At 38.5% G+C, this 27976-nt stretch overlaps 6 protein-coding genes across 11 annotated transcripts; 2 read left to right on the plus strand and 4 right to left on the minus strand.

Moving 5' to 3' along the window:
• Positions 25-4247, plus strand: LOC18769619. Of its 3 annotated transcripts, none has more exons than XM_020568239.1 (11): positions 25-294; positions 382-460; positions 1607-1822; positions 2088-2298; positions 2410-2462; positions 2895-2931; positions 3023-3088; positions 3250-3354; positions 3462-3615; positions 3733-3809; positions 3914-4247. In XM_020568239.1, exons 3-11 carry the CDS (start codon positions 1722-1724, stop codon positions 3977-3979), a joined length of 870 nt encoding a protein of 289 aa, XP_020423828.1. In that variant the 5' UTR covers positions 25-294; positions 382-460; positions 1607-1721; the 3' UTR covers positions 3980-4247. The 3 variants fall into 3 exon arrangements, with proteins under 3 accessions (XP_020423828.1, XP_020423827.1, XP_007204848.2); XM_020568238.1 differs by having other exon boundaries at positions 1610-1822; XM_007204786.2 differs by lacking the exons at positions 25-294; positions 382-460 and adding an exon at positions 492-1355.
• LOC18771848 (ankyrin repeat-containing protein At5g02620) lies at positions 5433-9159 on the minus strand. 3 transcript variants are annotated; one of them, XM_020569122.1, is made up of 7 exons: positions 8726-9159; positions 8102-8590; positions 7848-7922; positions 7634-7732; positions 6990-7034; positions 6481-6908; positions 5433-6399 (listed from the first exon to the last, which is right to left on the minus strand). In XM_020569122.1, exons 1-7 carry the CDS (start codon positions 8898-8900, stop codon positions 5761-5763), a joined length of 1950 nt encoding a protein of 649 aa, XP_020424711.1. In that variant the 5' UTR covers positions 8901-9159; the 3' UTR covers positions 5433-5760. The 3 variants fall into 3 exon arrangements, with proteins under 3 accessions (XP_020424711.1, XP_020424710.1, XP_020424712.1); XM_020569121.1 differs by having other exon boundaries at positions 7848-7997; XM_020569123.1 differs by having other exon boundaries at positions 7848-7997; positions 8102-8621; positions 8726-8815.
• Positions 9364-12652, minus strand: LOC18771827. Of its 2 annotated transcripts, none has more exons than XM_020569124.1 (7): positions 12392-12652; positions 11734-12216; positions 11479-11634; positions 11252-11362; positions 10806-10853; positions 10279-10724; positions 9364-10197 (listed from the first exon to the last, which is right to left on the minus strand). In XM_020569124.1, the coding sequence occupies exons 1-7, from the start codon at positions 12450-12452 to the stop codon at positions 9589-9591; spliced, it is 1914 nt and encodes a 637-aa protein (XP_020424713.1). In that variant the 5' UTR covers positions 12453-12652; the 3' UTR covers positions 9364-9588. The 2 variants fall into 2 exon arrangements, with proteins under 2 accessions (XP_020424713.1, XP_020424714.1); XM_020569125.1 differs by having other exon boundaries at positions 11258-11362; positions 12392-12651.
• On the minus strand, positions 13658-18975 carry LOC18771463. Its single transcript, XM_007204230.2, has 6 exons — positions 16980-18975; positions 15759-16192; positions 15461-15622; positions 15011-15086; positions 14470-14625; positions 13658-14330 (listed from the first exon to the last, which is right to left on the minus strand). Exons 1-6 carry the CDS (start codon positions 18747-18749, stop codon positions 14196-14198), a joined length of 2733 nt encoding a protein of 910 aa, XP_007204292.1. The 5' UTR covers positions 18750-18975; the 3' UTR covers positions 13658-14195.
• Positions 20653-25128, plus strand: LOC18771310 (uncharacterized protein At1g04910). The gene is made up of 9 exons (XM_007204542.2): positions 20653-21627; positions 21901-22047; positions 22244-22316; positions 22436-22506; positions 22601-22689; positions 22832-22964; positions 23290-23522; positions 23774-24250; positions 24387-25128. Exons 1-9 carry the CDS (start codon positions 21124-21126, stop codon positions 24586-24588), a joined length of 1929 nt encoding a protein of 642 aa, XP_007204604.1. The 5' UTR covers positions 20653-21123; the 3' UTR covers positions 24589-25128.
• Positions 25333-27810, minus strand: LOC18771615 (MOB kinase activator-like 1A). Its single transcript, XM_007202498.2, has 7 exons — positions 27494-27810; positions 27015-27063; positions 26762-26870; positions 26461-26554; positions 26104-26237; positions 25831-25994; positions 25333-25742 (listed from the first exon to the last, which is right to left on the minus strand). Exons 1-7 carry the CDS (start codon positions 27517-27519, stop codon positions 25668-25670), a joined length of 651 nt encoding a protein of 216 aa, XP_007202560.1. The 5' UTR covers positions 27520-27810; the 3' UTR covers positions 25333-25667.

A 27976-nucleotide genomic window follows, 5' to 3' on the forward strand; every position in this document is an offset into this window, starting at 1 on the left:
GAAAAATCGTATAGCGGGTAGAGCGTCTTGTTATAAATTTGGGCTTCGCTGACCGCGCCTTCAAAAGAAAGCCATCGCCGACCCCTTTACGCCCACAAATCCAAACACGCCATTAATATTACCAGCGCCTCCATAGCCTCCGAGCTCTGCAACCCAAAAACTATCAAACCATAGAAGCTAACAAGAACCCAATTCAAACTCATATTCACCGCCGGTGAGAGCTAAAGCCCACGCCTTGCATATAGTTTCGGTTCAAGTTCATCGGCGAGCTTCGTCTTTTCATCAAAGAATTGGGTAAGCAATCTTTTCCTTGTTTAATTTGAAATTTCCTGGTAAATTTAGTGTTTTAAAGGCACAAAGCCACAATCTTTGTTGATTTAGGTGCCAAGACTCTGGTGTTAACTCGACTGTGAAGAAATGGGTGAGATATAGCTCGGCCGAGTTGACTCAGTAGACAAAGGTGACTGTTGGCTTTTTTCTTTGCCCTGCAGAAATTCTAGAAATGAATGTTCATTTATATTTTCTTACATTATGGATAATTGATTATTGGTGACGTGGTCATAATTATTGAGAGGTTAATATTAATCTTTTTCTTTATATTCCAAGAAAATATCCTGCATGTGCGGCTTACATGCGGCCATGTCTAACAAAAATTTCTAAATTCTAATTAGTGCACCGCAAATTGAGAAAAGTATAATAGGATAAGATTCGATCCATAAATTCTTTGGTAAATCTTGAATTTTTTTTAGTGTAAAAGAGGTAAAGGGGGAGGAGGGGGATTGATCATTTGGTAGTGTTTTTTTGTGTAAAAAGAAGGCAAACGAGAAGAGGAGAGAAGCTTTATTTTATTTTTTTGGTCAGAGGAGAGAAGCTTACCTTTTTTTTTTTGTTAGAGGAGCAACAAGGTGTGGGGCTACAAGTCCCCACATTTGGTAAATTTTTCGGATATTTGTGTGACTGGTCCTCAATAATTATTCAAGCCCACACATTAAGCACAAAAATCTTTGGGCAAGATTTTGATTTACATTTTTGTTTTTCTCTATTTTAAGAATAATTAGTATTAATAGGAAAAAAGGGAAATGAAAAAGAAAAAGAAAAAGAAGAAGAAAAGAAAGAGTAGTAAGGAGGAGAGTTGGCTGCTGCCCCTGGTTTTATCCACAAACCTGTGTGTTTGCTGCATACCCACTTGTTGTCTTCACCAGATGGTCAAGACAGACCCACAAATCATTTGGATTTTGGATAGGAAGAAGAACTTTTGAGTTTGAGTCCCCCTTCAGTGCTGGAGGCTAGAATCCAGCCACTATCTTGCCACATCACCATCATGGGCCTCCAGATTTTGGGTCCCATCTGATGTAGTAAGAACTACATACCAGGAAATCACAAGAATTGTTTTTAACCAAAAATGTTAGCTACTTATTGATAAATTTTTGTTCTTTTTCATGAATAAATCAATCAACTCAAGCCTACATGCTGTCATCTTGTCTTATCCACTATTCATAACCTCCCATTTGACATCTAGTAGTTATAAGTTATAACTGCTATTATATCCGCAGATGTTTTGCTGAAATTATTTTGCTTTTGTTCTAATAGACAGCTATTTTTCCAGCAGGGATCAGACAAGTGTTTCACATGCTGAGAATTATTTTCACCATCTTTGTGATATAACACAGCTCAACAATTCTTCCTCTGTCAAAGTCAAGTCTGGAGGAAGAACTGCCCTGATGTTGACGATTTCAATTCACAAGCCTATGCTGTTGAGATATTCCCATGTCAGAATTAGAAGTCATCAAAAGTTTCACAAGATTGATCCCATTCCATTCGTGTGAGTTACAATTTTATATTTCTATTGATATTTGGTTTCCATTTGCATTCAATTGTACTCTTGGGTTTCTTCATTTGCATTAAGTTGTATTCCTATTGACCTATATGCTGGAAGTGTGTTTTTCCTCCTTGTACTCGGTTGCATTCTCAATTCCTGTTTGGAAATTCTTTAGTTTGAATTTGATCAAGCCAATTAGGGACCCCTTATATTTGTTACATATCTCCCATTATCTCCCATTATTATTTTTTCTTTACCAAATGAACAGGAAAATGGAGGCAAAGTCTTCCCAAACGAGGAAGATGGAAGAACTGTCAGTAAAGCATCCAACACCATTTATTCCTAAGTTGGAACCATCAGGGGAGCCTGATCTACAATTTGACCGGCTGCAAACATCAGATCAAGATTTAGTTCAAGAGAAAAAGTTTGAATTTGGACGATTTATTGCACGAGAGGCCATCCTTGATGAAGAATTGTGGGTAAGTAAACTTTCTAGGTGATGACATCTTAACCATGAAGTTTTCGATGTGTATGCTATTTGTGTCCCATGAATAATATCTTGTGGTTGCATGCTTTTGGATTTGTGGCAGACAGCAGCATGGTTACGTGCAGAAAGTCACTGGGAGGATCGGGCAAATGACCGGTGTGTACTTTTGCTCTTTTATAACTTTCAGATTTTCTTCTCTTTCTTCTCTGTCTCTTCGGTCTTTGTTAATCAGACTACTCTAACTACATGAGGAACATAAGGTTCCTGTCATAGGCAAGCCCACTAGATGGTCTATACTACCATCTGAAGTCATCATATAAAGTGTACATGCAGAGGAATTGCCATTTTAAACAAAAGCTGGCAAATCAAGCTGATAGATAAAACAAGGGAATAAGGAATAGTTCAGAACATATAGTTCTGAATCAATCAAGATTTCTAGAGAATACCCCATGGCTGGATCCTACCAATGGTGGGTCTCCCTCTGCATGTGTTCAGTCTTTAGTGGGCTCCAAGTCTCCAATAAGTGTATTTATCAGTCAAATGGAGGATTGGACACTGCTGATTCTTGCTACACTTTGATTAACACAGATTTGCTGACAGCTACAAAAGGAAATTTTCAGATCAGGTAGGAATGACTCGTTCATTTTGAATTTGACATGTGTACATGGAGTATATGTCTCAAATAAAATTCTGAATTGTATCCTTTTATTTTCTAGGAATTTAATGCTATAAAAAGACGAAGAAAAGGGGAATATGGGCAGAAATGCTCATGCATTATCACGGTATGCCATATTTGCAATGAGCGCATTTCTGGTTCTTTCAGTTTGAGTTTCTATTCTGAGAACCCTCTTTGCATTAGGATATACACTAGATTTAGTTAAGGCTCCCTATCAATAAAAATATACAATTGATGGCTGAATGTGTTTGCTCTCGAATTTGTCAGGTGAGGAAGGAACCAAAGAATGTGAAATACACTGTTGTGAAAAGTGTAGTTGGAACACTTGATTTGAGCATCCGGTACTTGTTGGACGGAGAGACCTTTCCAGGGGTACAAGCATTTTGTTTAAAAACTAAATATCTACTGCATTTGTATCTACTAGTCTGGCCAATTTAATGGCTTAGCTAAGTTGGCCACATAATTAATTTCTGTTACAGGAGCGGGAAAAGGCTCCTCCCTTTTGCAGCATCAGCAGAACGCAGTCAAATAGATATGGTTATATTTCAAACTTATGCGTCTCCAAAGCAGCACGTTGCCAGGGTATTGCAAGCAGTATGATGCATTTTGCTATTAGATTAGCATTGTTAGAGGGTAAGATTAAAATGAAGCATGAATTGTTCTCTGGGGTTATAGAAATGTCTGATATGGCGCAGTTGAATAAGGGCACATGAATTCCTCTTCTTATTCTATTGGTTTTCAATGTAACAGGTGCAGAACAGGTTTATGTGCATGTGCATAGAAAGAACAAACCAGCGCAGGAACTGTACCGAAAGATGGGCTTTGAGGTATTACTATCACGGTTGTGCATTTGTAGATTGTACTCACCTAGCTTTATTCTCAAGTTTTTAATTTGAACAAGGACTGATGCACAGCTTTACATTCTTTTCAGATGGTTGAAAAGGCGACGTCTCAATTAGAAGAAGAGCAAACTTATTTGCTTCGTTTCAAGGCCTGAAAGCAGCTTATTCGCACACACACACACACACACTCATTCATGATTCTTTTGTTCTTGGAATTAAACAATTACTGTAGAATACTTGTGTCTACATGTGACATGAGTTAGGTCAAAATCCAAAAATCTCACTTACTGTACAAAGTCAAGAAGTCAAAGAGACGACCCTGCAAAGGTTTTTGGTATAGAATGTACTTGTCGCTCCTTGTTCAACAAAAATATGGTGAAATGAAAAATATTATGCAGTCCAATTCTCACTTTCTTTAACCGATTAACGCTGATTGTAATTGTGAATATTTTTTTTTTTCTAATATTGTTTTTCAAGGAGATAACTTTACTGGGTACATTACATGCAATCTATGTAATAATGCCCTTCCCTTTGGCAATCGCTACAAGGCAGGGTTTACTCACAAAATTACGATGAAAAATCAGTCTGATGGATGATATGACATTGTTTGTTCCAAATCCAGTTAGAAGACAGCGTTAGTCTTCAAATTTTTATTATTTATAGAGATGCATCTCCTACACCAGAAATTGATGACAATTATTTCAAAGATTTTCCAGCGGATTCCCAAGGCTTTTAAGCACAAGTCAACTAATCAAACATGTAGCTCTATGATTAATCTCTTACCAAAGAAACCTTGAATGGATAGGCTACAAATGAGTGAACCAGCCAGAGGATCAGTAAAGGGACAGCTTGGGAAGTCGTCTGTGGTTGCTAAAACAAGGTTCCACCTCATCTCCGAAGATGTTTCAGGAGCCACCAAACAAGCCCAATAGTGTGGAGTAGCTCCAATGGAATCAGTTATTTGTGGCAAAGCAGGGTTTCTGGTCACCAAAGCCTTAGCAGCCTCTATGCTGTCGTCACCAGAGACCGCAACGAAATGCAAGGCCGTTTGACTCATGGAGGTTCTTGCTGCTAGTGCTTCTGCAGACATAAGTTCCACAAGCTTCAATAAGAACTGCCACTTACCTTATTTAATAGCAACATAACATGCAGCGTCGCTTCTCTACTAAATTGCTAAAAAAATAGGCAACTAAATAATCTCTCCCTGCAATCAACGAACTTGGCAAGCCAGCTGTTCTAAAAATTTGGGATGAACTGCTTTCTTCTCAAAAACGTACGCAAAGTAAAATTATTCTCTCTTTATCTTTTGCCATTATTGGTTTGTATGTGTTGAGTAGGTGAATGAGGGAAGCAAATCAACAGGGTATGTCCCACAAAAACATAAGATGGCCAAACAGAGGAACCATGTAATCAGTGGCTCTAGCTTTCAATTCAACAATACAACCAACACTCAAATTTGATGTGGTGTGCATCATTTTTTCTTCAAACTAATATTATCCTCTTGTCATCTACCACATCATTTGATAATTAAAATTTAAAGGGAAAAACAAATAAAGTGATTATTGCCTGTTGTGAACTTATGCACTCTCCCTTTTCGGAATATCGATGTTTCCAGTAGTGAAGTTTCATGTTTGAATATATAGATGCAGGAAAAAACACTGCATTCACTGTACAGTAAGGAGAGGCATTTACATTAGCAGGTGAAAAGGTAATGTTTCTAGATGACAAGAATTTCATAAGTCAAATATGTTGAGCATGTAACAGAATGCCAGACTAAAGCACAAATAACATGTGCCACAAATACATATCCTCTAGTTTTATTTACAACGTTTTTTTTTTGGTCTGACAGTCTCATTTAGAACGTTGGTGCACAACTTAATGCAGAATCGGCCTTTCATCACTGATCCGTTTGTAACAAACACAGCCAAACACAAGCTCAAGCATCTTTTTTGCATAGATCCATCGAATTATCAATGTTTTCAGGGCGAAAGATGCTTTGTCCAAATGTTGACCGTACCATTTGGATAAACAAGGGAAGCTGCAGCATGGCAAAGAGAGCCACCAGGCAAGTGGCCAGCGATGTGATTGTGATAGAAACCCAATTGAATCTGTTATTGAGAACAAGCACAATAGTTGCACCAAAGGCTACCATCATGGAGGCTATAGCAAAAAATAGAGAAGCCAAGCCTATCATCAATCTCCTTGGTAATGACTGAAGGAAATCTTCTTCCGCATAACGTGCAGTTAGTATTGATAAAAACATCAACAGGGAAGTTAAAGAAGCAAATAGAGCTATTGCATCTGAAACAACAAACACCATGAATGTGCTTGAGTTCTTCCGTAACAAATTTGGAGATCCATCATTGTCGTTACCTCCAGGTACTGTAAAAGCAGCAGCAAAAACAACCGTGGCAATGAGAGTTGCAACGAGCATGCAAGAATTTGAAGTATCCTTCAGCCATTTTTCTCCACGCTGAGCTAATTCTTTGTGTTCCTTGGTGAATAATTCCCTTGCAGTTTCACCTTTTTTGTTCAGATTGTCCTTATAATAAGGGTGAACTAGTTTCTCCACCACCTAAATACCCAAAATAAGAGAATTAATAATGTCAAATATGTGTACGTGTACTAGCAATTGATAAGTTTTCTAGATAAATACCTTGAACCACTGCAACTCTCTCTGCATTTGTAGAGCTGGACAAGATACAGATGAGAGTTGGGGAAGAGGAGCCAACTTTGCTGCCAGATGCAAGATGGTTCCCCCGGATTCAGATTTAAGTAGTGTAGAAGCAATTAATTTACTTCGTGCAGTCTTACCACAGACAATACGGAAAAGATTTTCATGCCGAAATTCAATAGCAAAAGGGAGTAATAAATATCGGTCTTTGCTGAGGATAAACCACATTAGATCAGGAAAAAATTCTACTAGTGTCCTTATAAATTCAACTATCCCGTTAGTGGCAGCTATCTCGAGGATATCTGACTTAACCTGCTCCTGTGAAAGTTGTAAGCAAATTTGTCTCAGTAGTTCAACTGCACAATGATGTCTGAGCTTTGCATCATGGAGTCGCATGAAACCAGCTCGTGCTGCACGTTAAAAATGTAAGAGACATGAGTGGAAAGCATCCAGCAATAGCAAATACGGAAGGGTAAGATTCGAATCCAGACCTATTCGTTTAATAGCTCCAAAAAGCATTCGTCTTAACCAATGAACTGCAACAGAGAACGAAATCATTCAAGAAAATGTCAATTGTTGCAATATAGCCAGTTTCGCCTCTAATTGATCAAAACTAACTGTACAGGTGGTTTGATATTTTTAATTAAATAGACAGTACAAGTAGAACATCATCTTGGTACAACAACATTTAGCTGCATGGTACACTCCTTTGGCTTCTTTTTCCTATTCAAATCTTTAGCTATGAGAAAACCTACTTTGTGATGTAACTGTTGAAACACATGTAGAAAGTAGCTCACAAAACTATCTTATAGCAAGCACAAGCCTTTGCATTGCAGAGTTTCATAATCTAGACGTGATTCCAAAAATAATATAAAATATGAATTATTTTTGGAAGCACTATATATAAAATTAAATCTGACCTTTTACTTCAAAATCACCTGATTATAACTTTCACTGCAACCCTGTTTTGCTCTTCTTAAACCAAACTAAAAGGTTGACTAAAACAAAACCCAACTAACAGAAGACAAACTTGCATGATATTCACGGCTATAGAGATGGGCCTCCAATAGAAACTAATTCTTTTCCAAATATGATAAAAACCTGAAAATACTTAGCAACAATTCCAAACCCTGACCTCTATACTGTTCTGAAGGATCACTTTGGACGCTTTCATGGCGAGCCACAGAGGCTCTCACTGAGTGTGGGGGCCCACAGTCAACTTCAACAGGGAGAACTGAAACCAAAATGGAAAGTGATACACAAGATTTCAGAAACCAGTAGGAAAAACAACAAGGCATAGAAGAGAGGGGGAACATGTAAAATTGTAAAAATGAGAGAGGAGGCGTAACATGGGTAAATGCAGCTCTCCCAAGATCCAAGCCTGCTGCCACTAAGGAAGTTTGACTTGTTCCTTGCCAAAACATCTAAAGGAGTACAAACTTCTTGATCAGTTTCAGTGGCCAAGTTAGGGTATTCCTTAACTAGATACAGTGAAATTTCTGTTGCACAAAATTTTAAAGCAAATCAGTTAAATAATAATAGAGGGGAAGTGAAATAATAGAAATAAAAGTTATCCACATTTTGTGCACGAGAGGCTAAATACCAGGGAAACCTGAAGCAATAAGCACGTTGACAAGGTTAGCAGCCAAAGGACCAGTTGAGGGAAGACCAGGTTTCTCACGTTTAGTTACCAACAACAAGTACCACACCAGCTCCTTATTCTCAGAAGCAAAAGTGGCGGCTAGGAGTAGCGCAGTTCTTCCTGCGCTATCTAAACGTTGTGTCAACTTGGGGTTTTTCCCCAACAATGCCTTAGCAGACCTCAGGTTTCCACCTATAGCAGCATAGTGGAGGGCTGTGTAGCCTATGCCATCAAGCATTTCAAGCACATCTGCAGGCACACGTTTCACTAGTTTCTCCACAAACTCTGAGTGCCCTTCACAAGCTGCAACATGCAGTGCAGTCATTGATGAATTTGAGATCTTAGCTCTCTCAGAATTAGGATGTGTGTCCAGAAACTTTCTAGCCTCTTCCCAATTGCCTCTGGATGCGGCACGGTACAGTGGTAGGTAGTCATCCAAGTTCACTTCCACTATATTTGCATCAATCATTTATATAGTTCACTTAAAATTGAAACCCCCAAAAAAAATAATGTCATCTATGAAGCATATGAATTATCTATCATGTGATACAAGAAAAATTAAAACATGGGCAATCAGCTGCTTACATTTCTGACCAGGATTGCTATGCTGTGTTGGGATAGGCTCTGTTGAAGAAGATGGGTTTCCGCCACTTCTTGTATAATGATTGGTGCGTGCTATACTATGAGTAATGATGGTTGGTTGCAAGGAGCCACCACTTGGCTCCATATCCAGTGTGATTTCACCGGTTGGGAGGGCCATTGATGATTAAGTATATATGTCTGTTTGCTAAAGTAATTAGCAAAAATCAAGAACACAATTCTTGATCTTGTGCTATTTGAAGAAAGGAGGATGCAATTATCAACCAACAAAAAAAAAAAAAAAAAAAGGAGGATGCTTCCTTGCTTCCTTCTTCGTGTCTTCTTCCCGTAAAGAAAATGGACTGGTGCTAAGGTCAACATGTTGTCTTTCTGCTTTTTGACAGACGTGTCTCTCTCTCTCCTTTCAGACCCAAAAAAAAACTCTTTCTCCTTTTAAAAGACGAGAGGCTCCTGTCACTTTCATTTATTTATTTATTTTATTTTGGAAGTTCCCTGAAAGTGCAAGGAAAAAGTCTACCTACAGGTAGAAGAAAACAACCCACTGCATTCACATTTCGAAAGGTGTGTTTATAGATGACATGAACTTCTAACTCAAATATGTCCCCATAGTGACTCAAAAGGTATGCTTAATAGATGGATGCCAAATGCAAAAGGCCAAATTTATATTACGAAGGTCCTGTAGTTTATTTACAGCATAGGTGCATGCTATAGGTGTTTATCTATATTCCAAAAACTCCAGACAATCTAATGCAGATTCTGCCTTCATCACTGATCAGTATTCAGTATGTATAAAAAAGTGCCAAAAAGAAACACAATTGCAAACACCTTCTTTCCATAGGTTCGTCGAATTACCAAATGTTTTGAGGTCTAAAGATGCTCCTTCCAAATGTTGATCGGACCATTTGGATAAACAAGGGAAGCTGCAGCAAGGCGAAAAGAGTCACCGGGAAAGAGGCCAGCAAGGTGATCGGGATATAAACCCAATTGAATTTCTTGCTGAGCACAATTGTAAAAGTTGCACCAAAGGCTACCATCATGGTGGCTATAGCAATGAAGAGAGAAGCTAAACCTATTATCAACTTCTTTGGTAATGACTCGAGGAAATCTTCTTCGGCATAACGTGCAGTTAGGATTGATAAAAACATCAAGAGGGAAGTTAAAGAAGCAAATAGAGAAATTGCATCTGAAACAGCAAACACCATGAACATGATTGTCTTCTTATCTAAGAAATTTGGATCTCCATCGTCGTTGTTACCTCCAGGTGCTGTAAAAGCAGCAGCAAACACAACTGTGGCAACAAGAGTTGCAACGAGCATGCAAGAATTTGAAGTATCCTTTAGCCATTTCTCTCCACTCTCAGCTAATTGTTTATGTTCCTTGGTGAATAATTCCCTTGCAGTTTCGAGATTTGTGTTTGGATACTCCTTATAATAAGGGTGAACTAGGTTCTCCACCACCTAAACATACAAAATAAAAAAATTAACAATGTCAAATATGTGTGTTTGTAATACCAACTGACAAACTTTCTGGATAAACACCTTGAACCACTGCAACTCTCTCTGCATTTGTAGAGCTGCACCAGATATAGATGATAGTTGGGAAAGAGGAGGCAACTTTGCTGCCAGATGCAAGATGGTCTCCCTCGGTTCAAGTACTGCAAAAGCCATTAATTTATTTCGTGCAGTCTTATCACACACCATACGGAAAAGATTTTCATGACGATGTTCAATAGCATATGTGAGTACTAAAAATCTGTTGTTGCCGAAGCGAACCCATATTAAATCAGGAAAAAAATTTAGGAGTATCCTTAAAATTTCAGTTGTCCCATTAACGGTGGCTGTGTTGAGGATTTCTAATTTCAAAAGATAGTCCAAACGCTCAGAAACATTCTTGTTTGAGATTTGTTTGCAAATTTGTTGTACTAGTTCAACTGCACAATGATGTCTAAGTTTTGCATCTTGGAGTTGCCTGAAACGAGCTGATGCTGCAAGTTAAAAATGTAAGAGATGTGAGTGGAGAACTTCTAGCAGTATTAAATATGGTAGGGTAAGTTTCAAATCCAGACCTATTGGTTTAATAGCTCCACAAAGCAGTCTTCTTAACCCATGAATAACTGCAACAGAGAACCAAATCATTCAAGTGTCAATTACTGAAAATTGATAGCTGACTATTCCTTTTGGAGAAACACAGCCAGTTTCACCTCTAATCGATCAAAAAAACTATAAAGGTGATTTGGAAAATCAATTTTCTTTAGCATTCAGTTTTAAAAATAGACAAGGTTTGATGCTTTTTATTCAATAGACAGTACAACTACAGCCTAGAAAGTAGTTCACAAAAATGATCTTATTGCAAGCAGCAGCAGGAACCATTAACGCTACAGAGCTCATAACATAGACCTTAAATTCAGCCAACAAAAGTTCCAAAATAAGAATCCAAAAATTCAGCTCATAATCTTCACAAATGACAAAAAGCTGACAATACTTGAGCCATATTGATACAGAATTTGCATACCCTGACCTTTATTCTGTGTTGGCATTCTCAGTTGGTCTTGGACGCTTTCATGTCCCACGACATGGGCCCTCACTGAACGCGGTGGTCTATAGTCCACTTCAACAGGTAGAACTGCAACCAAAATGGAAAATGATAGGCAACTTTTTAAAAATTAGTAGGAAAAACATAACGGCACAGAAAAAGTACCGGGAAATGTAAAATTCAAAAAATGAGAGAGGAGTTATAACATTGGTAAATGCAGGTTTCCCAAAAGCCAAGCCTGCTGCCACTAAGGAAGTTTGACTTGTTCCTTGCCAAAATAAATAAAGGAGTACAATTATTATCTTGATGATCAATAGCAGTTGCCAAGTGAGGGTGTTTCTCAAGTAGATACAGTGAAATTTCTGTTGCAGAAACATTTAAAGCAAATCAGTGAAATAATAACGGGGTAAGCGAAAAAAGACCAATGTGATCCACATTGTGTGCACAAGAGAGGCCTTTACCATGGAGACCTGAGGCAATAAGCACATTGACAAGGTAAGCCGCCCTTGGACCAGTGAAGGGTTGACCGGGTTTCTCATCTGTAGTTACCAACAACAAGTACCACACCACCTCTTTACTCTCAGAACCCAAACTGGCAGCTAGGAGGAGAGGTGTTCTTCCTTCGCTATCGACAACTTGCGTTAAATTGGAATTCGCTGCCAACAATGCCTTAGCAGACCTCAGGCTTCCACCTATGGCAGCATAGTGGAGGGCTGTATAGCCAAGGTCATCCAGTTGTGCCAGTTCAGCTGCAGGCATAAGTGCCACTATATTCTCCACAAATTCTGAGTGCCCCTCACAAGCAGCAACATGAAGTGCAGTCATTTTTAAATTTGAGATCCGAGCTTTGACAGCATCAGGATCTCTGTCCAAAAAACTCTTAGCCTCTTTCCAATTGCCTTTGAGTGCAGCACGGTACAGTTCTTGGTAGTAATTCAAGTTCACTTCCACAATTAAAAAAATTTGCATTAACCGTTTATAGAGTTCACTTAAAAACGTTACCACCCAGAAAACAATTATATCTATGAAGTATAATTTGATTAACATTTGATAAAAAGAAAAATCAATCAAAATCAAAATAAAAAAACAAAACCTAAACATGGGTGATGAGCTACTTACATAGTTCAATATCATCAGTTGCAGAAGATGATGGGTTTCCACCAGTTGTGATTAGTGCCATTGATTATGAGTGTATGTCTTTTCTGCTCCAATCATCAGCAAAATCACATATATATATATATATATATTTACGACTCGTGTGAACTCTGAACTGAATAAATATTGAGGAAGGAAACCAGATGCTTTGCTTCTTGTTGTTGTTGAGAAAAATGGTTTTAAAATGAGATGTCGAAGGCTACTGATGCTTTTTTACACTTTTACTCGGACAGCTCATTCATATGAGAAATTATAGACTACTACTGGTAGTATAGCTGACGTGGTACTAGGGACTAATAGTTTTCTGACACCTCACTAATATTGACACGCGTCGTCACGTGTAGGCCGTTTGGGTTATTGCTCTTCATTCTTAAGGTTTTGATTGAAATCAGATGTCATTAAATTTGTTCCGTAATTGTATGAATTTTTGTTCTTTGGACTCTGCAAATGGCTTTTCTTCTGGTTTTGATCTATTGTATCCCCTGCCTTTTGGTTTGATGATGTTCGATCTTCTTGACCCAAAAAGAGAAGAAAAATACATGTTTGATTTCGGTAGAAGAATCCAGTTGAGGTTTGAAGATGCCGTTGCCCAGCTGTTAATAATGCCTTTTACTTTCATGTCGACGTGGCAATGTTCGGTGAGGTAGTAGTCTATACTTTCTCCATTCATATTATAACACATATTGTATTCATTAATACTATATTAATACCCCAAATTAGCAAGGTGATTGGCTGCTCTGTTTTGCTCCCTGTGTAGATATGAGAGACATTGCATCTCCAATCACGGTTAACTAACAACTTGCAGTCTTCAATCAGACAAAAAAGAGGATGTGAATGGTTAAAAGCCTTAGCAATCAGAGAGACAACAGACAAGAAATCACATTCAATATCAAGGACCTAATGCCCATGGCCCAAGCCATATGCAAACGTCTAAAGAGCCTCCATAGTTCAGCCTCATTAATATTTCCAATCCCAATATTGGCAGAGAACCCACAGATCCAAGCTCCATTAGAGTCCCTTAGCAAACCACCAGCACATATCTTCCAAGAATCTGTTTTACAAGAGCCATCCGCATTCAATTTGAAGTTGCCAAGAGTAGGAGGACTACTCCAATGGACTTGGATGACCTCTCTAGTAGGCTTAGCATTAACCACATTATTGGCATCAAGCCATTCACTAGAAAATTGCAGAATAGTGTGATGGGGGTTGGTAGGAGGCTCGTAGCCAGGGTTAAAAATAGAGTTGCATCTCCATTTCCAACAATGCCAAATAGAGGCCGTAAAAACAAGTGTCCAAGGAAGGTTGCCAGAGAACCGAAGAGGCTCTTTTAAGTTCAACTTTCCTTTCACATTTACCTTCTCCACACGTAATTCCCATTTTACAAAAATAGAAAAGGAAAGAAAATTCATCCGCCACCGAAAGTGCGAGGATGAGGATGAAAGAATTCCCTTCCTTTCTTTGTCTCGCTTTTATTAAAAAAGAAAAGAAAAGAAAAGAAAATAAACCCACCGAAAGTGCGACGAAGAAAGAATTCCCACTTGACTGATATGACATGCTACCCAAAATATCGATCTTTCCACTTTACTCTTCATGTTTGATTCTACATGCAGGGCAAATTCTGCATTCACTTTGCAAAAGTAAATAGAATGGCTACATAAGCTAGAGGGCAAAAGGGTTGTTTCTAGATGACAAATACGTCCAGCATCTTCATAGCTGATTGAACTCAATATAGTTTCCACAGGATGCCTATTGCGGACTCGGATTAAATTCAATAGACGGATGAATAGCGCAATGGACCTTCGTGAGGATCGGACACCTTGACATGTTCTAATATTGGAGAAACTTTCAAGCCAATGATTTTCACCTCTGGATTTGAGTGGCCATCCAGAAAAGTATTTGTTAACTGCAAAGAGCACCATTTGACATTTTTAAATATATTCTTAATAAATTGATGTGGAAAGAACTATCTTAAATACAGTCTATTAAATTTCATTAAACCTGCTACAGAGTTTCAAGACACAACAAACACTGAACATATGTACCTGAGTGCATCCAAAAAGTTTCAGTATCCTCAATGATAGGCAGCTGTCCGCAATTAAACCCAGGGCCTCATCAGTCAAATTCCGGCACCAAGATAGATCCAGAGTATGCAACTTCCTTGAACGTTTGGCAAGTGCTATGGCTGTGTTGTACCCAACCTGGAAATAATAAACAAACATGGTCCATATTCACAATGTAGGAACAACTACTTATGGCTACATAGACCAGGCTCCCACATGCCCATTTAACCTAGGGGCTACAGCCCAATCAAGTGGCAAACAGATTCTCAGAGTCAAACCCCACCTTTGGTTCTGGCAATTTTGCATACAAAAAGATGTTCGACAGTGTGAGTGCACGAGTGCGTAGGTGGGTGGGCACATACTAATTCACATGTGAACATGCGTGTATTCCTGTTCTTATAAGAGATGTGTGTGTATGTGTGTGTGTGTGTGTGTGTGTGTGTGTGTGAGAGAGAGAGAGAGAGAGAGAGAGAGAGAGAGAGAGAGAGAGAGAGAGAGAGAGAGCGAGAGAGCAAAGATTTACCTTCTTGATATTATTGAGTGAAAGTTCTGTTAAACACTCTCCAGAAGTTTCCAGAAAAGCAGCAATAGCTTCATCACTGTCACAAGGGAAAAATATTGTTCTGTAAGTTTATCACTCAAAGGAATGCCAACTCTGTGCAGTGAGCATCAAAATTAACCTAAAATCACATCAGAAATATAAGAATAGAGATATATATGTTCTATTATCGACTCAATGGCAGTCAACAATCTAACCCAGAAAACTCATCAAAGGTCAGTGCAACTAACAAAAACTCCATTGAGTCTCATACTAAATTCTTATTAGTAATATGCACTGTCTAAGCAGAAAGTCTGTAATAACATTGCACTAATGTAGCAAAAACAAACCGCATCATAAATAAAATTAATAATGCATCATATTTGCTTTGAGGAAACTGCATAATAACTTAAACATATTTAATAAGGTAAGCACCTGAATGCATTTCTACAAAGCTTTAACGTTTGAATTTCTCGACAACCATTTGCAAGATATCCTAAGGTCAAATCTGTCAATTTGTACAAGTTAACAAGATCAAGTGCACATAACCCCGTACAGGTTTCAGCTATGACTTTCACAGAAGAATCTGTTAATTTTCTGCACCAAATTAAAATCAAGCAGCTTCAGTAGAAAACAACAATAAATCAATGGAACTCTTAAAAGATGGCAAACACATATTTATTGCAAAAGTTGCACACATAGATGTGTCAAAAAAATAAAAACAAAAACTTACCCACAATCAGTCAAAACAAGCTCCTTCAAACTCTGACCACGAGCAGTAACAAATTCCTTAATAAAATCATCGCAAACATTTTCAAGGCCTCCTAGCCACAAAACCTCCAAATGTTCAAGCTTCTTTAATGCTGGAAGAATAAGCAGAGCATCAATTCCTTGGCAATCATTTAGATATAGTTCCCTTAGAACTGATCCTAATGAGTCAGCTAAAGTGCCGATACTTGAGGAAGTGAGAAGGGAGCACTGGCTGAGGTTTAGAGATCTTAGTGCAGGGGCAGAAGAAACAAGTGCACCAAGCCCAACATCTGAAAGACGGCATGCACCACTTAGGGATAAAGTGGTTAGTGCAGGCAAGCAATTTGATGACCGAGCCAAGGTAGAATGCAATATATAATCTGCCACACAGCGCCCACACTGGTCAAGTTGTAGCACCTGATTCACCAAAGAATAAATATCCAGCTTATACAAATTGTTCAAATTACTAGACAAGAAACTGCAAGTTTACACTCAATGAAGAACTTCCATGTTACTGATAAAGCAAAAGATATGGCTTCCAATGAGAAATTATTCCTTGTTTAAAACATAAATGCACGCTGCTAAGCTATGTTTATCAGAGGTTAACATTGAAATCTTTAAGTGATTAGAATTCTCGCGAGCTCAACTTTCTCTAGATTTATCTGTGAATATGACAAAATAAGAATCTCAAACTCAAAACTGATGCCTAGCTGCCTGAATCTCTCTTCCTTCTACTACCGACCAGCCTGGCATTACCAGTCATCCTTTGCTCTCCCTCTGCTCCCATTTAACAGAAGCATCAATACCATAAGAAGTAGACTTTCAGCACCAATAATTGGTTTACATCTTCGTGGCAATAAAATCAGCAACAAAAAAGAAAACTCTAACTAAACTCTGATCACTCAGTTTATCCTTTCTCCGCATTTGGATGTGATCATGACAACCTAGATTGGTCTCTTTCCACTACCTATTAATAGAAGCATCAATACTATAAAGAAGCAGACTCTAAATTTTTAGGGTAGAAGCTTAATTTCAGTTAAATGATATCATAATACCACAAATAGGAAGATTGTCCCTTGAATCACAAACTATAATCCAATGCAGCAGACAATAAGTATATCAGGTTCAGTGTAATCACACACACCATATACAAATGAATATTGTATATACAAAACTATAGCTCAACCAAAATACGAGAACGTACTGTTAAATTGCTGGTATCCCACTGCTGAAAGGATTTGGTAAACTGCTCCTCTGTCATCCATGAGCAATCCCTTAAGCGAACCTCTGTTGGCAATCCTTGAACAAGAAGCTCAAAGAAATGACTGTTCATTTTTCGAGAATCACAGAGCATCTGACAAAGCCGGTGTCTCAAAGCATCTGCCACATGCTCAAGTGAAACAATTGCATCAGCATTCTTAGCAAGAAAGGACAAACACAGATCTTGCAGTGAGGGGATCAAATTCTTTGAGAGGGGACGATCCTGAAAACTTTTAGGAACCCATTCAACGAATGGTGGTTTGGTCTGGTCTTTAGAGGGCAGTTGGGCATTTTTTGCCGCTCGATCTTTAATAATTTTCATGGCCGTAGAAAAGGGACCAGGCCAATCTTCGATATCCTGTGCCACTTCAACCTGAGGAGGCAACTGATTCTCCTCTTCCTCTTCAGAAGCAAAATGAGCAAATCGAGAAGCATTTCGCCTGGCTATATCCCGAAACCGTTCCATGTACTGGTTCCCACTTGCTGCATTCTCTCTTGTATTGCTGTTGATTAGCTGGCTCTCGTCAGGCAATGCTGCATTCTCCCTTTTACGAATAGGGCTGGCAGCCACGTTCTCCACTGAGCTCAAAACTTCTGATTTCAAACCCAATTCCGCTTCATCATTACCATTCATTAAGACCACTTCTCCAATCAATTTCCCCTTCCCTTTTTCTTCAATGCTGTATCTCCTTCTGCCATTATCTATACCATTCTCACTGGCCATCACTTCATCCTTGAGATCTTCAGCAACACCTTCAATTGCATCACTCAACTTCCTCTTCCCTCTTGGACTACTACTCTGAACTAAATTCTCACTAGACCTCTCCTCTTCCGAGTCCGAATCCAATTCCACCACATCAACACCATTGAATGCAAAACCACTCTCCCCCAACTTTCCCTTGCCATTCTCATCAGCATCTAAATCAATCACCAATGCTCCATTATGCCCACCACCCAGTCCTCTCTTCGAGACTTTCTTCCCTGACCGCAAACTCAAAAACCCTTTACTTCTTCCATCTTCCCCTTCCCATTCTAAAGCCGGAAAATTAATATCGATCTCCAACTTCCTTTTTTTCTTCACCTCTTCTTTACTACAATTGGCCCCAAAACTTCCCAAGTCTAAACTCAGCCCTAATCCACTGAAACCCCACTCGCCCTGATCAACTTCTACCTTCCCCTCCTCTCCAAAACCTTTCTTCATCACCTCAGTCCCTCTCTCAACTCCCACAACCGTAACCCTCTTTCCAAACAGATCAAAACCCACCTCTCCATTCGAAACATGATCATCAACTTCTTCCCTAAGTTTTTCTTTCACTTCCTTCTCGGCCATTGAGCACTTGCCCTTCTCACGACCCGCGGTACTCCTCTTGCGACTTTTTTCCGGGGCGAGATTCTTACCCTGATCGGAGTCTGGACACTTCGAAGCGAGACGGAGACTCCGCCGCCGCGCTACTCCCGAGACAGAGGTCGAATCGGAGCCGAAATCGACAGAGCACTGTTTGGAGCTCGAATGAGGATTAGGGTTAGGGTTTTGGGGTTGGGAGGAAGGGGTCGAAGTCGAAGCGGTGGGTGGGGGCGGAGGTGGAGATTGGATAGTGTTGGGGGACTCGCGGGTCTTGGCTGGCGTGGAGGGCTCTAATTTGAGCCTTGACTTGGGGTTGTGCGGCGCCGTTTTGGTGGAAGCGATGATCTCGCGGGACCTAAGAACCGTCATTGATCGGATAAGGAATGAGAGCGACAGAGAGAGATATTGAAATGGCGCGAAATGACGGTTACAGATATGGGAAGTGGGCAGAGAATCGGAGAAACTGGGAAGAGCGAAGCGAAGCGAGTGACAGTGAGTACGCTTAGGTTTAGTGGGCTTGTTTGGGATTGGGAGTGAGTTTGAGAGACGCGTTTATTTACACCGGTTAAATTTTCCCGCCAGAGCAAATCTATGTATCTCTTTTCTCTTTCTTGTTTTTTCGTTACACCTCTCTTTATTTCATCGTTCACTTTTTTTTTTTTTTCCAAAAAATAATAATAAGTCATAATTCACAAATTAATCCAAACAAATCCCTAAACTTTAGATCTCAGTTTATTTTACAGATTTTAGTGTGCACATGATTTAGTTTTAGTAATTACATTAACGTGTGTTGTTGGCATTGTGAAATAAATCAAAGGCGCACTCCATTGTCTCTCATACATTTTCATTCACGTGAATATATTTTAAATTTGATTCACATAAATGTGAGTTTAATATCTAATTCGACTTACACCAAAATAATATTATGTATAATTGTTAGTAGCTCGCACTCACATCACATCATATTGTAGCATTCTTTTTTGTTGTTTTTATTTCTATCAAAATGAATCACGTCATTAAAATTATCACAATAAATTAATAGTGTATTATCAATCAATATACCGAACAAATTAACAAATAAAATAAAATTATAAGCGATATTTCGCTGATTTTTTCAAATTTTTATATCATTCCCGTCACCCACCTAACTACTACGAATTTTCTAAACCACAAACGACAGTTGATCTTCGCCGCGTATAAATTTCTTAAATGGAAACTTCCTCCTAAAGCATTTAAAAATGAGGAAATGACTCGGAAACCCCTCTCTCCCTCAACCCAATAGTTATAGGCGCGTGCGTGGCGGCATAATAAGTAAAAAAAAGTCAGCATTGGTTGGCTGAAAAAGTATTCGGGAGGTCGAGGCCTATCATTCCAACTGGGCAACTTCCACTCCGCTTATCAATTTCAGTAATTTAATAGATACTCGGATTCACATTCATGGTATTATTATGGTTCGTGCGTGCATACTGTCTTATCATCTTTATTCAAAAAACTAATAAGTTGATTTGTTTATAATCATAATTGAATTTGCTTGAAAATTACATGACATTATTAACGAAATATAGCGCAGTGAAAAATGACATTTATTTACAGACTAATAGTATAAGATTTGAATCTTTACGACACCTTGATAGTGTATCTTATGTGATCTTGATTTTTAATTTCAATGTTATAATTTCTTAATTAGTAAAACAATAAGACGGGAATAATAGTAGAGTGTGCAATATGAAAGAAATAAAATCACAAAACTCTAATAGGAAAATGACAAAGCATTCTTAACATGAGACAAATGTTCAACTTAAAGATCTGAAGACAATCTTCAATATAAGATGTTGTGTTCTTTTCCATGTAGAACATAATTCAAAGATGTCCCTTTCAATTCTTTATAAATGTTACACTTGTGAACATATCACACTAGTGAACATGAGTTAGTATACAAAATATGTTCAAATAAAAACAATAAATAAAAATAATAGAGAAGACATCGTCCACAAATGTCTAGGCTCTTCTTGTCATTCCATTTGGACCATTGTGACTAGATCATATGGTATCTTCCTAAATAAAAATTATAAACGCAAAATGAATGGCCATTTTGATAAAAGAAAATAAATGAAATGAATTGGACAACAAATCTTGTCTAAACAATTTTGGGAATTTGGTTATCCAAAACCCTAAATCATTTTAAAGTCAAAAGTCATTGATAAGGAAAGTCAACACTCAAAGAAATTTGCATGATTATGTTCATTTATTAAGAAAAATGAATTTCCTCTTACACGCTTACATTGCTAGCCACTCGTAACTCCAACCATAAAACACTTTTCCTCTAAAATAGAAAAGAAAAAAAATGGAATTTTTACACTAAAAAAGAAAAAGAAAAAAATGGATCATGGATACCTAATCATGGAGGTGGATCCAATATTCTAATCGCATTGTGGTGTCAACATCGTTATTGGCCATTGCCAAATAAACAAAGCCAAAATTCCACCATAACCCATTTTCCATTTTCAATCATTCATAGCACAAAGCCCGCATTTCAGAATTTCAGACAAATCACAGATAAAGAGTAATATAGAGAGAGAGAGAGAGAGAGAGAGAGAGAGAGAAAGAGGCTGGCTGCAACTGCTGCTCTGTTTTCTCTTTCTTTGTGGTCCGTTTATGGCGATCTCAACCCAACCCAACCATCAATGATAGCATTAAATATCACTGATCATTATAAAGGCAGAACTTTGAAGCATTTCATGACATGGGTCATCATCTTCACCTCCACAACACCAGCGATGGCGTCTCTCAGCGAGTCAACAGCCCGAGGTTTTCGGGCCCAATGACTCGCCGAGCTCACTCGTTCAAGCGCAACCCCAACACCAGCGCCAACAATGGCAGCTCACATGGCAATAGTAACAGTAATAACAGCAGCGGCAGTGTTGGATTTGGTAGTGGAGAGTACGAAATTGACCTCCCGCTGAACTCGCCCAGATCTGAAATTGGTGGGAACTCGGTTCCGGGTGATGGGTTTGACTCGGTTTTGGAAAGGAAGCAGACCCACCATGTGAGCCAGAGAGTTGCTGTGAGGGGCTTTCTGAGGAAGCCTATTGGATCTGTGGTGGTGGACTTGGGCTTGAGGGAGAAGAAGCAGCTTGGCCATTGGATGTTCTTTGCCTTTTGTGGGGTGTGCTTGTTTCTTGGTATTCTAAAGATTTGTGCTACTGGGTGGTTTGGATCTGCTATTGAAAGTTCTAGGTCCAATCAGGTTGGTTGAATATTACAGTATTAATTGAATATACTCATGTATGCTTGTGTGTATGTTTGTATGTGTTGCTTGCTGCTTGGTGAGATTGTTAGCCAGTCAATGACTTGCTATTAGTTTCTGCTTGATGCTGATAGCAGGAAATGTTCATTGTATGTGTGTTTCTACTGGGTTGGATTGTTTGTCTATTTATCTGTTTATCTGATTGCTCTTGCATTTCATTCTTAGTTGTATTTTATTTTAATTTCTACTGAGCATTCTGCCTTATACTTTTAGGATGGTTCTGATCCCATCACTCTTATGAATCGGATGGATCAAAGCTCTCATGATTATGGACATAGGGATGGAGGAAGTGATGTTGAACGAACTCTAATGATGGCGTCTGGTGTGAACCGTGTGGTTGGTGAAGAGAACAGCGTTGAAGTAAGTCTTAAATCTTATGTCTTGACTCTTGATCACATTTGTTTCTCTCTTTCCTCTTTTTGTTTCCTGAAAATAATTGAGGGGTATGGAAATGGAAAATGCTAAAAATGGCTGAACTTGATAACCGAACAGAGGAAAAGAGCCTTTTTCATTAGTTCATTTGTTGTTTCATTTCTGAAATTCACTTTTGGTTCAGTACACAGGTATCTGGTCCCGACCCAACAGTGAGAATTTCAGTCAGTGCATTGAATTGCCAAAAATTCACAAAAGTATGTAACACATGCAATTAAGCAACTGTACTGCTCTCTCTCTCTCTCTCTGCGTTGTGTGTGCAATTTGTGAACCTGAGGTTTTCATGTTCTCATCTCTCACTTGCATCTTTTGGCAGAGCTAGATGCAAAGACCAACGGTTACCTTCTTATAAATGCCAACGGCGGCTTGAATCAGATGAGATTTGGGGTCTGTCTATTGTGTATTTTTTGATTATTTTCTACTGGCTAGCATTCTATTAGTATTAACTATAGTCTGATGCATGGAAATTTTTAGAGTGCAGATTTGTGATATGGTTGCTGTTGCTAAGATTATGAAGGCAACACTTGTCCTACCTTCACTCGATCACACCTCCTACTGGGCTGATGACAGGTTTGTTTCTGTAGTTCTGAAACTGGATTGATCTGCTGAAATGTCTCGTAAAGTTATTCGAGTTTCCTTATGCTCCGGATGGCAAGCATTCTAGTTTTTCCAGTGATTTTCTCTGAACTAATTACTTCATATTTACGTGCAGTGGTTTTAAAGATCTGTTTGATTGGCAACACTTCATTGAGACGCTGAAGGATGATATCCACATAGTTGAGACATTACCCCCTGCCTATGCTGGAATTGAGCCTTTCAACAAAACACCAATATCTTGGTCTAAGGTCGATAACAAAGTCATATATCCTATAATATGCTTATTTCTTGAATATTGGTAGAGGAACATGGGATGCTCATTCATTAGGGATGCGGTGTTATGTTCTCTCTGCAGTCTGCACACACTGGGTTACATGCTTGTAAGGCACACATGAAGCCCAGGAAACAGAAGTGTTACAAAGAGATCCAAATGTTTGTTTATTAGATGCACAAGTATGCACCATTCAATGCATATGAGTGGCTATGTTTAACTGTTATCACAACGTATCTCATATCATTTGTTACCATTTGTTAACTTAAGTATTGTCAGCTGATTTGCATTCTTCTGTCCAGGCTAGTTATTATAAGTCAGAGGTCCTCTCACTGTTGAAGCAGCACAAAGTTATCTATTTCACTCATACTGATTCTCGGATTTCCAACAATGGCATCCCAAGTTCCATTCAAAGGCTGAGGTGTCGCGTGAATTACAGGGCATTGAAATATTCAGCTCCAATAGAAGAGCTTGGAAAAACCTTAGTTTCTAGAATGCGGCAGAATGGAGGCCCTTATCTTGCTCTCCATTTGAGGCAAGTCTTGATAATTTCATACTTCAATATTAGATGGACGATTTTACTCTTTTGGTGTGTATGGCGTGAGTCATCTTTCAGAGATCAAGAGGCCTTGTAATAAATATTTATACTGCGATATATAATGGATTTGCATTAGTAAAAGTAGGTTTTTGTTTCTTTTCTTTGAAATGTAGGGTGATTGAAGCAATTTATTTTAAACTTGTCTCCCTCCTTTTGTACAGATTGTAATCTCTATATATTTACTATAGGTATGAGAAGGATATGCTTGCATTTACGGGCTGCAGTCATAGTTTGACAGCAGAAGAGGATGATGAACTACGGAGAATGCGCTATGAAGTCAGTCACTGGAAGGAGAAAGAGATTAATGGGACAGAGAGAAGGTTGCTTGGGGGATGCCCATTGACCCCTAGGGAGACTTCACTTCTGCTCAGGGGGCTGGGTTTCCCATCCAGCACCAGGATTTACTTGGTAGCTGGTGAAGCTTATGGGAATGGAAGTATGCAAGATCTTGAGGATGACTTCCCCCACATCTTCTCCCATTCCACTCTCGCGACAGAAGAAGAGCTGAGTCCATACAAGAATCATCAGAACATGTTGGCTGGCATAGACTATGTTGTTGCTTTACAGAGTGATGTTTTTCTTTATACATATGATGGAAACATGGCAAAAGCTGTGCAAGGTCATAGGCGCTTTGAGAACTTTAAGAAGACCATCAATCCAGACAGGTAATTTTATAACCTGTATTCTCACAACTGCTTTTAGCATGTTGATCCTGTGGTTTTTGATTTATTATAGCTATTTCGAGTTTTTTTTTCATGACAGCATACCATAAACATAATTGTCATTTCATTGTTGATGCAGGATGAATTTTGTAAAACTTGTTGATGAGTTTGATGAAGGAAAAATCTCTTGGAAGAAATTTAGTTCGAAAGTGAAAAGGCTTCACATAGACAGAGTTGGAGCTCCATATTTGAGGGAGCCAGGAGAGCTTCCGAAGTTGGAGGAAAGCTTTTATGCAAATCCTTATCCAGGCTGTATTTGTGACTCAAGATGGAAAAAGTAGAGGCCAGCTAACAGGTTTTGCATTATTTCATGGTGTGAGATCAGAGCATGCAAAGACATCAAGGTGTGTGTTGCCATTATTTCGGACGAATTGGTAATCATAAATTTCAAATTTCAAAGAGAATTGGTAGGTTGGTTGGCAAGTGTACGTGCTGTGCTCACCAGGGTGAAAAAAATCCCTGGAGCAGTGTGGAACCGAGACGAGAAGTTGTTGCAGCCTAGTCAGAGGGTGAATACAGAAGTCAGGTGTCCATTACCACTACTGGAAAGTAAAGATCGATACAACAAAACACATAGAGAAACCTCCTTATCACTGTACCACAACCGTTAAAGAACACTGGTGTTTTCTTTTGCTATTAATTTGCCCTTTTTCGTTCAAAACCTTTTTTTTAAGGAGGGGCGTGGGGTGTTGGGGTTTAATGTATCATGAAGTTCGAAAAATCGATAGGAATACAAGGGATGATACTGAATGGAATGTGCAGTAGTACAAAAATATAATTCAAAGAATATCAACTTTCTTACCAGCTTCTTTTCCTTATCATGACTGATCATCTATCCTCTCTTCTTCTAGCTGTACCTTGAGGATTTTTTTTTTCTTTTGTCCGGATCAAACCATAATATGAGAAGTGGTTCACATTTTTAACATCAAATGGGGATACAAAAGCTCATTATTTTTTTCTTCTTCAAATGATAAATTTCTCAGTATTAATTTGTTCAGCTGCTCTGGGAGGTTGAGAGAGTACTATTTGGTTTTAAAAGTAACCTTGAATGAAATTACCAATTCTATCCAATCATCCAAATTGGTGTATGACTGGCCATTTTGGCAGCTTTACACAAACAGAATTTGACAAGGGTAACAATTGGCTGAAATTAAAAAATTACAACCAGAAACAGTTCCCTTCAAATTCACAAGAACTAAGAATGGCTCTTCACAAGGACGAGAGGGATAGAGGAGAAACAGAAGAGGGTGCTTAAAAGAAGGCATCTCATTGCACAAAAATTACATGGGCAAGCAGAAGCTGGCAAAAATGTGTACCCATATCCATAATAGTACCCAAAAAAAGAACAAAATTTCAACAATCACTTGGGCTGTAGAATGGACTCAACAAGGTCCTGAAGAGGTGCAAGCTCCCCTTTGTCAATCAAGCGGAATTCCTGCATCACAACAGTGTATCTTGACTCATATAAAACCGGTCTATATGGACCAACGAGCAAACACAACCCAAATTAAAATGAAACTTACCCATGTGAAGAGAACAAAATGCTTGAAGCAAGTATTGAGATGAGCTTCTTCCTTCAAGCTCACAATTTTCTGAAAATGAGAGTGATAGATATGGGCATAGACACGGAACAATCGCTTAAAAATGGTCTTGACAACATCTTGGAAGTTGGCTGGAAAGGGTGCCCCTGTAACACATAACAGCAAATTAGTTTATGGTGTTTGTAGTGTGCAATGGTTATAAATAGAAACTAGGTACTTTATGCCTTGAGCTTCATTAAGAATTTTTCTGCTTACCCAATCTTTGAGGAAAGATTGATTCCTCATCAAGCTGATTTTCAATCCAGTCCATTAAATACTCTACATATTTTGGGGCAGAGACCTCTATTGGTTTCTTAATGTTAACTCCATCAGCCCATCTGTACTCGTACCTGCGGAGTGTTCAACCAAACTGAGCACTTAGATCACAAGCATACGGTCGTAGCTAACAAGTTTGTAAAAGAATTCACTTTAGGGTGCAAACTTTTCTCTTTCAAGTATGAAGTCAATACATGATAATGGAGGAAGCTTGATAATCAAGATAAATCATCAAAATGAATAAATTCAACAATCACAACAACTAGAGTGATTTGATTGGATGATCAAGAGCCATACTTCGATCCTGCAGACATTGTCGGACAATTGACCGGTGTGCAGAACTCAGTGAGAGTACCGTACAGAATGTTCACTTGGTTGAAAAAATCAACAGCTGTGTAAAAAAAAACGAAATTGAAACAAGTTAAACATATAGCAAAAACAATTTCCCCAGTGAATAGCAGATAGATAAATAAACATGCAGAGACAATATGAAACGCAACAAAAGAAGAAGTTATGAACCATGGTGCCATATGCTGAATGAAATATTATAATTATGATGATCTTGAATTTCAGAATGAAAGTGATTCAAAGTTCTTACTGTTTACTGCCAGCCACTCATTTATATCTTCTCCGGGAGGCAGACGAACAGCCTCCCTCAGGTTCCCACTGCCCAAAGTTGCATCAATGTGTTTTTGAAGCTGGGCACCCTGCATTCCAACAACATAATATATATTGCTTCCATCAGATAAAAGAAAAATAAACCTTTGACAAAGTAAAAAGATACAAATCACAGGACTAAGTAACCATAAGGAATTGAATTGAGGTATATATATATAAGTTATAACACCAACCTTGCTTCCTGATGGAGCACTCTTTTTAGGCCGAAATGTCTTTTGGTTTCTGCACAATCAAAGATGGAATTCAGGGGAAAAAAAAAGGTAACGTCTTCCAAATTCAAACAAAGAACAAAGTAAGAATTTTGATATGTCTCAAAGGCAAGAAACAACAAGAACAAATAACCCTTTTGTCTGATCCCACATAATTTGTAAATATTAAGTAAACAAAACCACATATCTAATTTGCAATTTTAATTGATGCCCATGTAGCAGACACCTCTAGCAAGGCCAAATATAACAGAGCTATGGTGGGAAAAGCTCTCTGATTTAATGATGCAACCAAGAATGAAAAAAAAGGCAAAAAAAAAAGGGTTGAATTCTATAGAATTCATGATCCTGAAAACATATTATGATCGACTGAATGAAAAGGAAAAAAAGAAAGAATTAATTTTCAACATATGGGATTTAAAATTGAGATCCTAAGCAAAACAAACCTGCTTCCCAGGCCAAAGAGACTCATCGTGTTTCTGTCTGTCTCACCCCTCTCTCTCTGCAGAATCCAAGGCGATAATACAGGGCCAATTCGAGACGAAAGAAGGAATATATATACAGAGCCAGACTATATATGAACATTTATCTATATATATATTAGAGAGAGAAAGAGAGTTAGTCTCTCTCTCCCCACCTCTTTCTGCTTGACCTCGCTCATGCCAGTCTGTCATTTACAGCTTAGACTGAGAGAGAGAGAGAGAACCTTGTCTTCCTTTCTTTTCCATTTGATTGCCAACCTGCTAACCTGGCTCATTCTCCTTATTTCTTTCTCATTACTCTCTTTCTTTATAGTTATGTAAATACATATATTATGCATGTATATTGTTCATGGTCAAATTAAGACTCCTTCAACTGGCCAAAAGAGGAAAAAAATTATGACCCTAATGAGGTGGCACTTAATAATGGTTACGAGCAAGCTTGTTATG

The sequence above is a fragment of the Prunus persica genome, chromosome G7 (assembly GCF_000346465.2).
Source record: "Prunus persica cultivar Lovell chromosome G7, Prunus_persica_NCBIv2, whole genome shotgun sequence".
Taxonomy (NCBI): Eukaryota; Viridiplantae; Streptophyta; class Magnoliopsida; order Rosales; family Rosaceae; genus Prunus; species Prunus persica.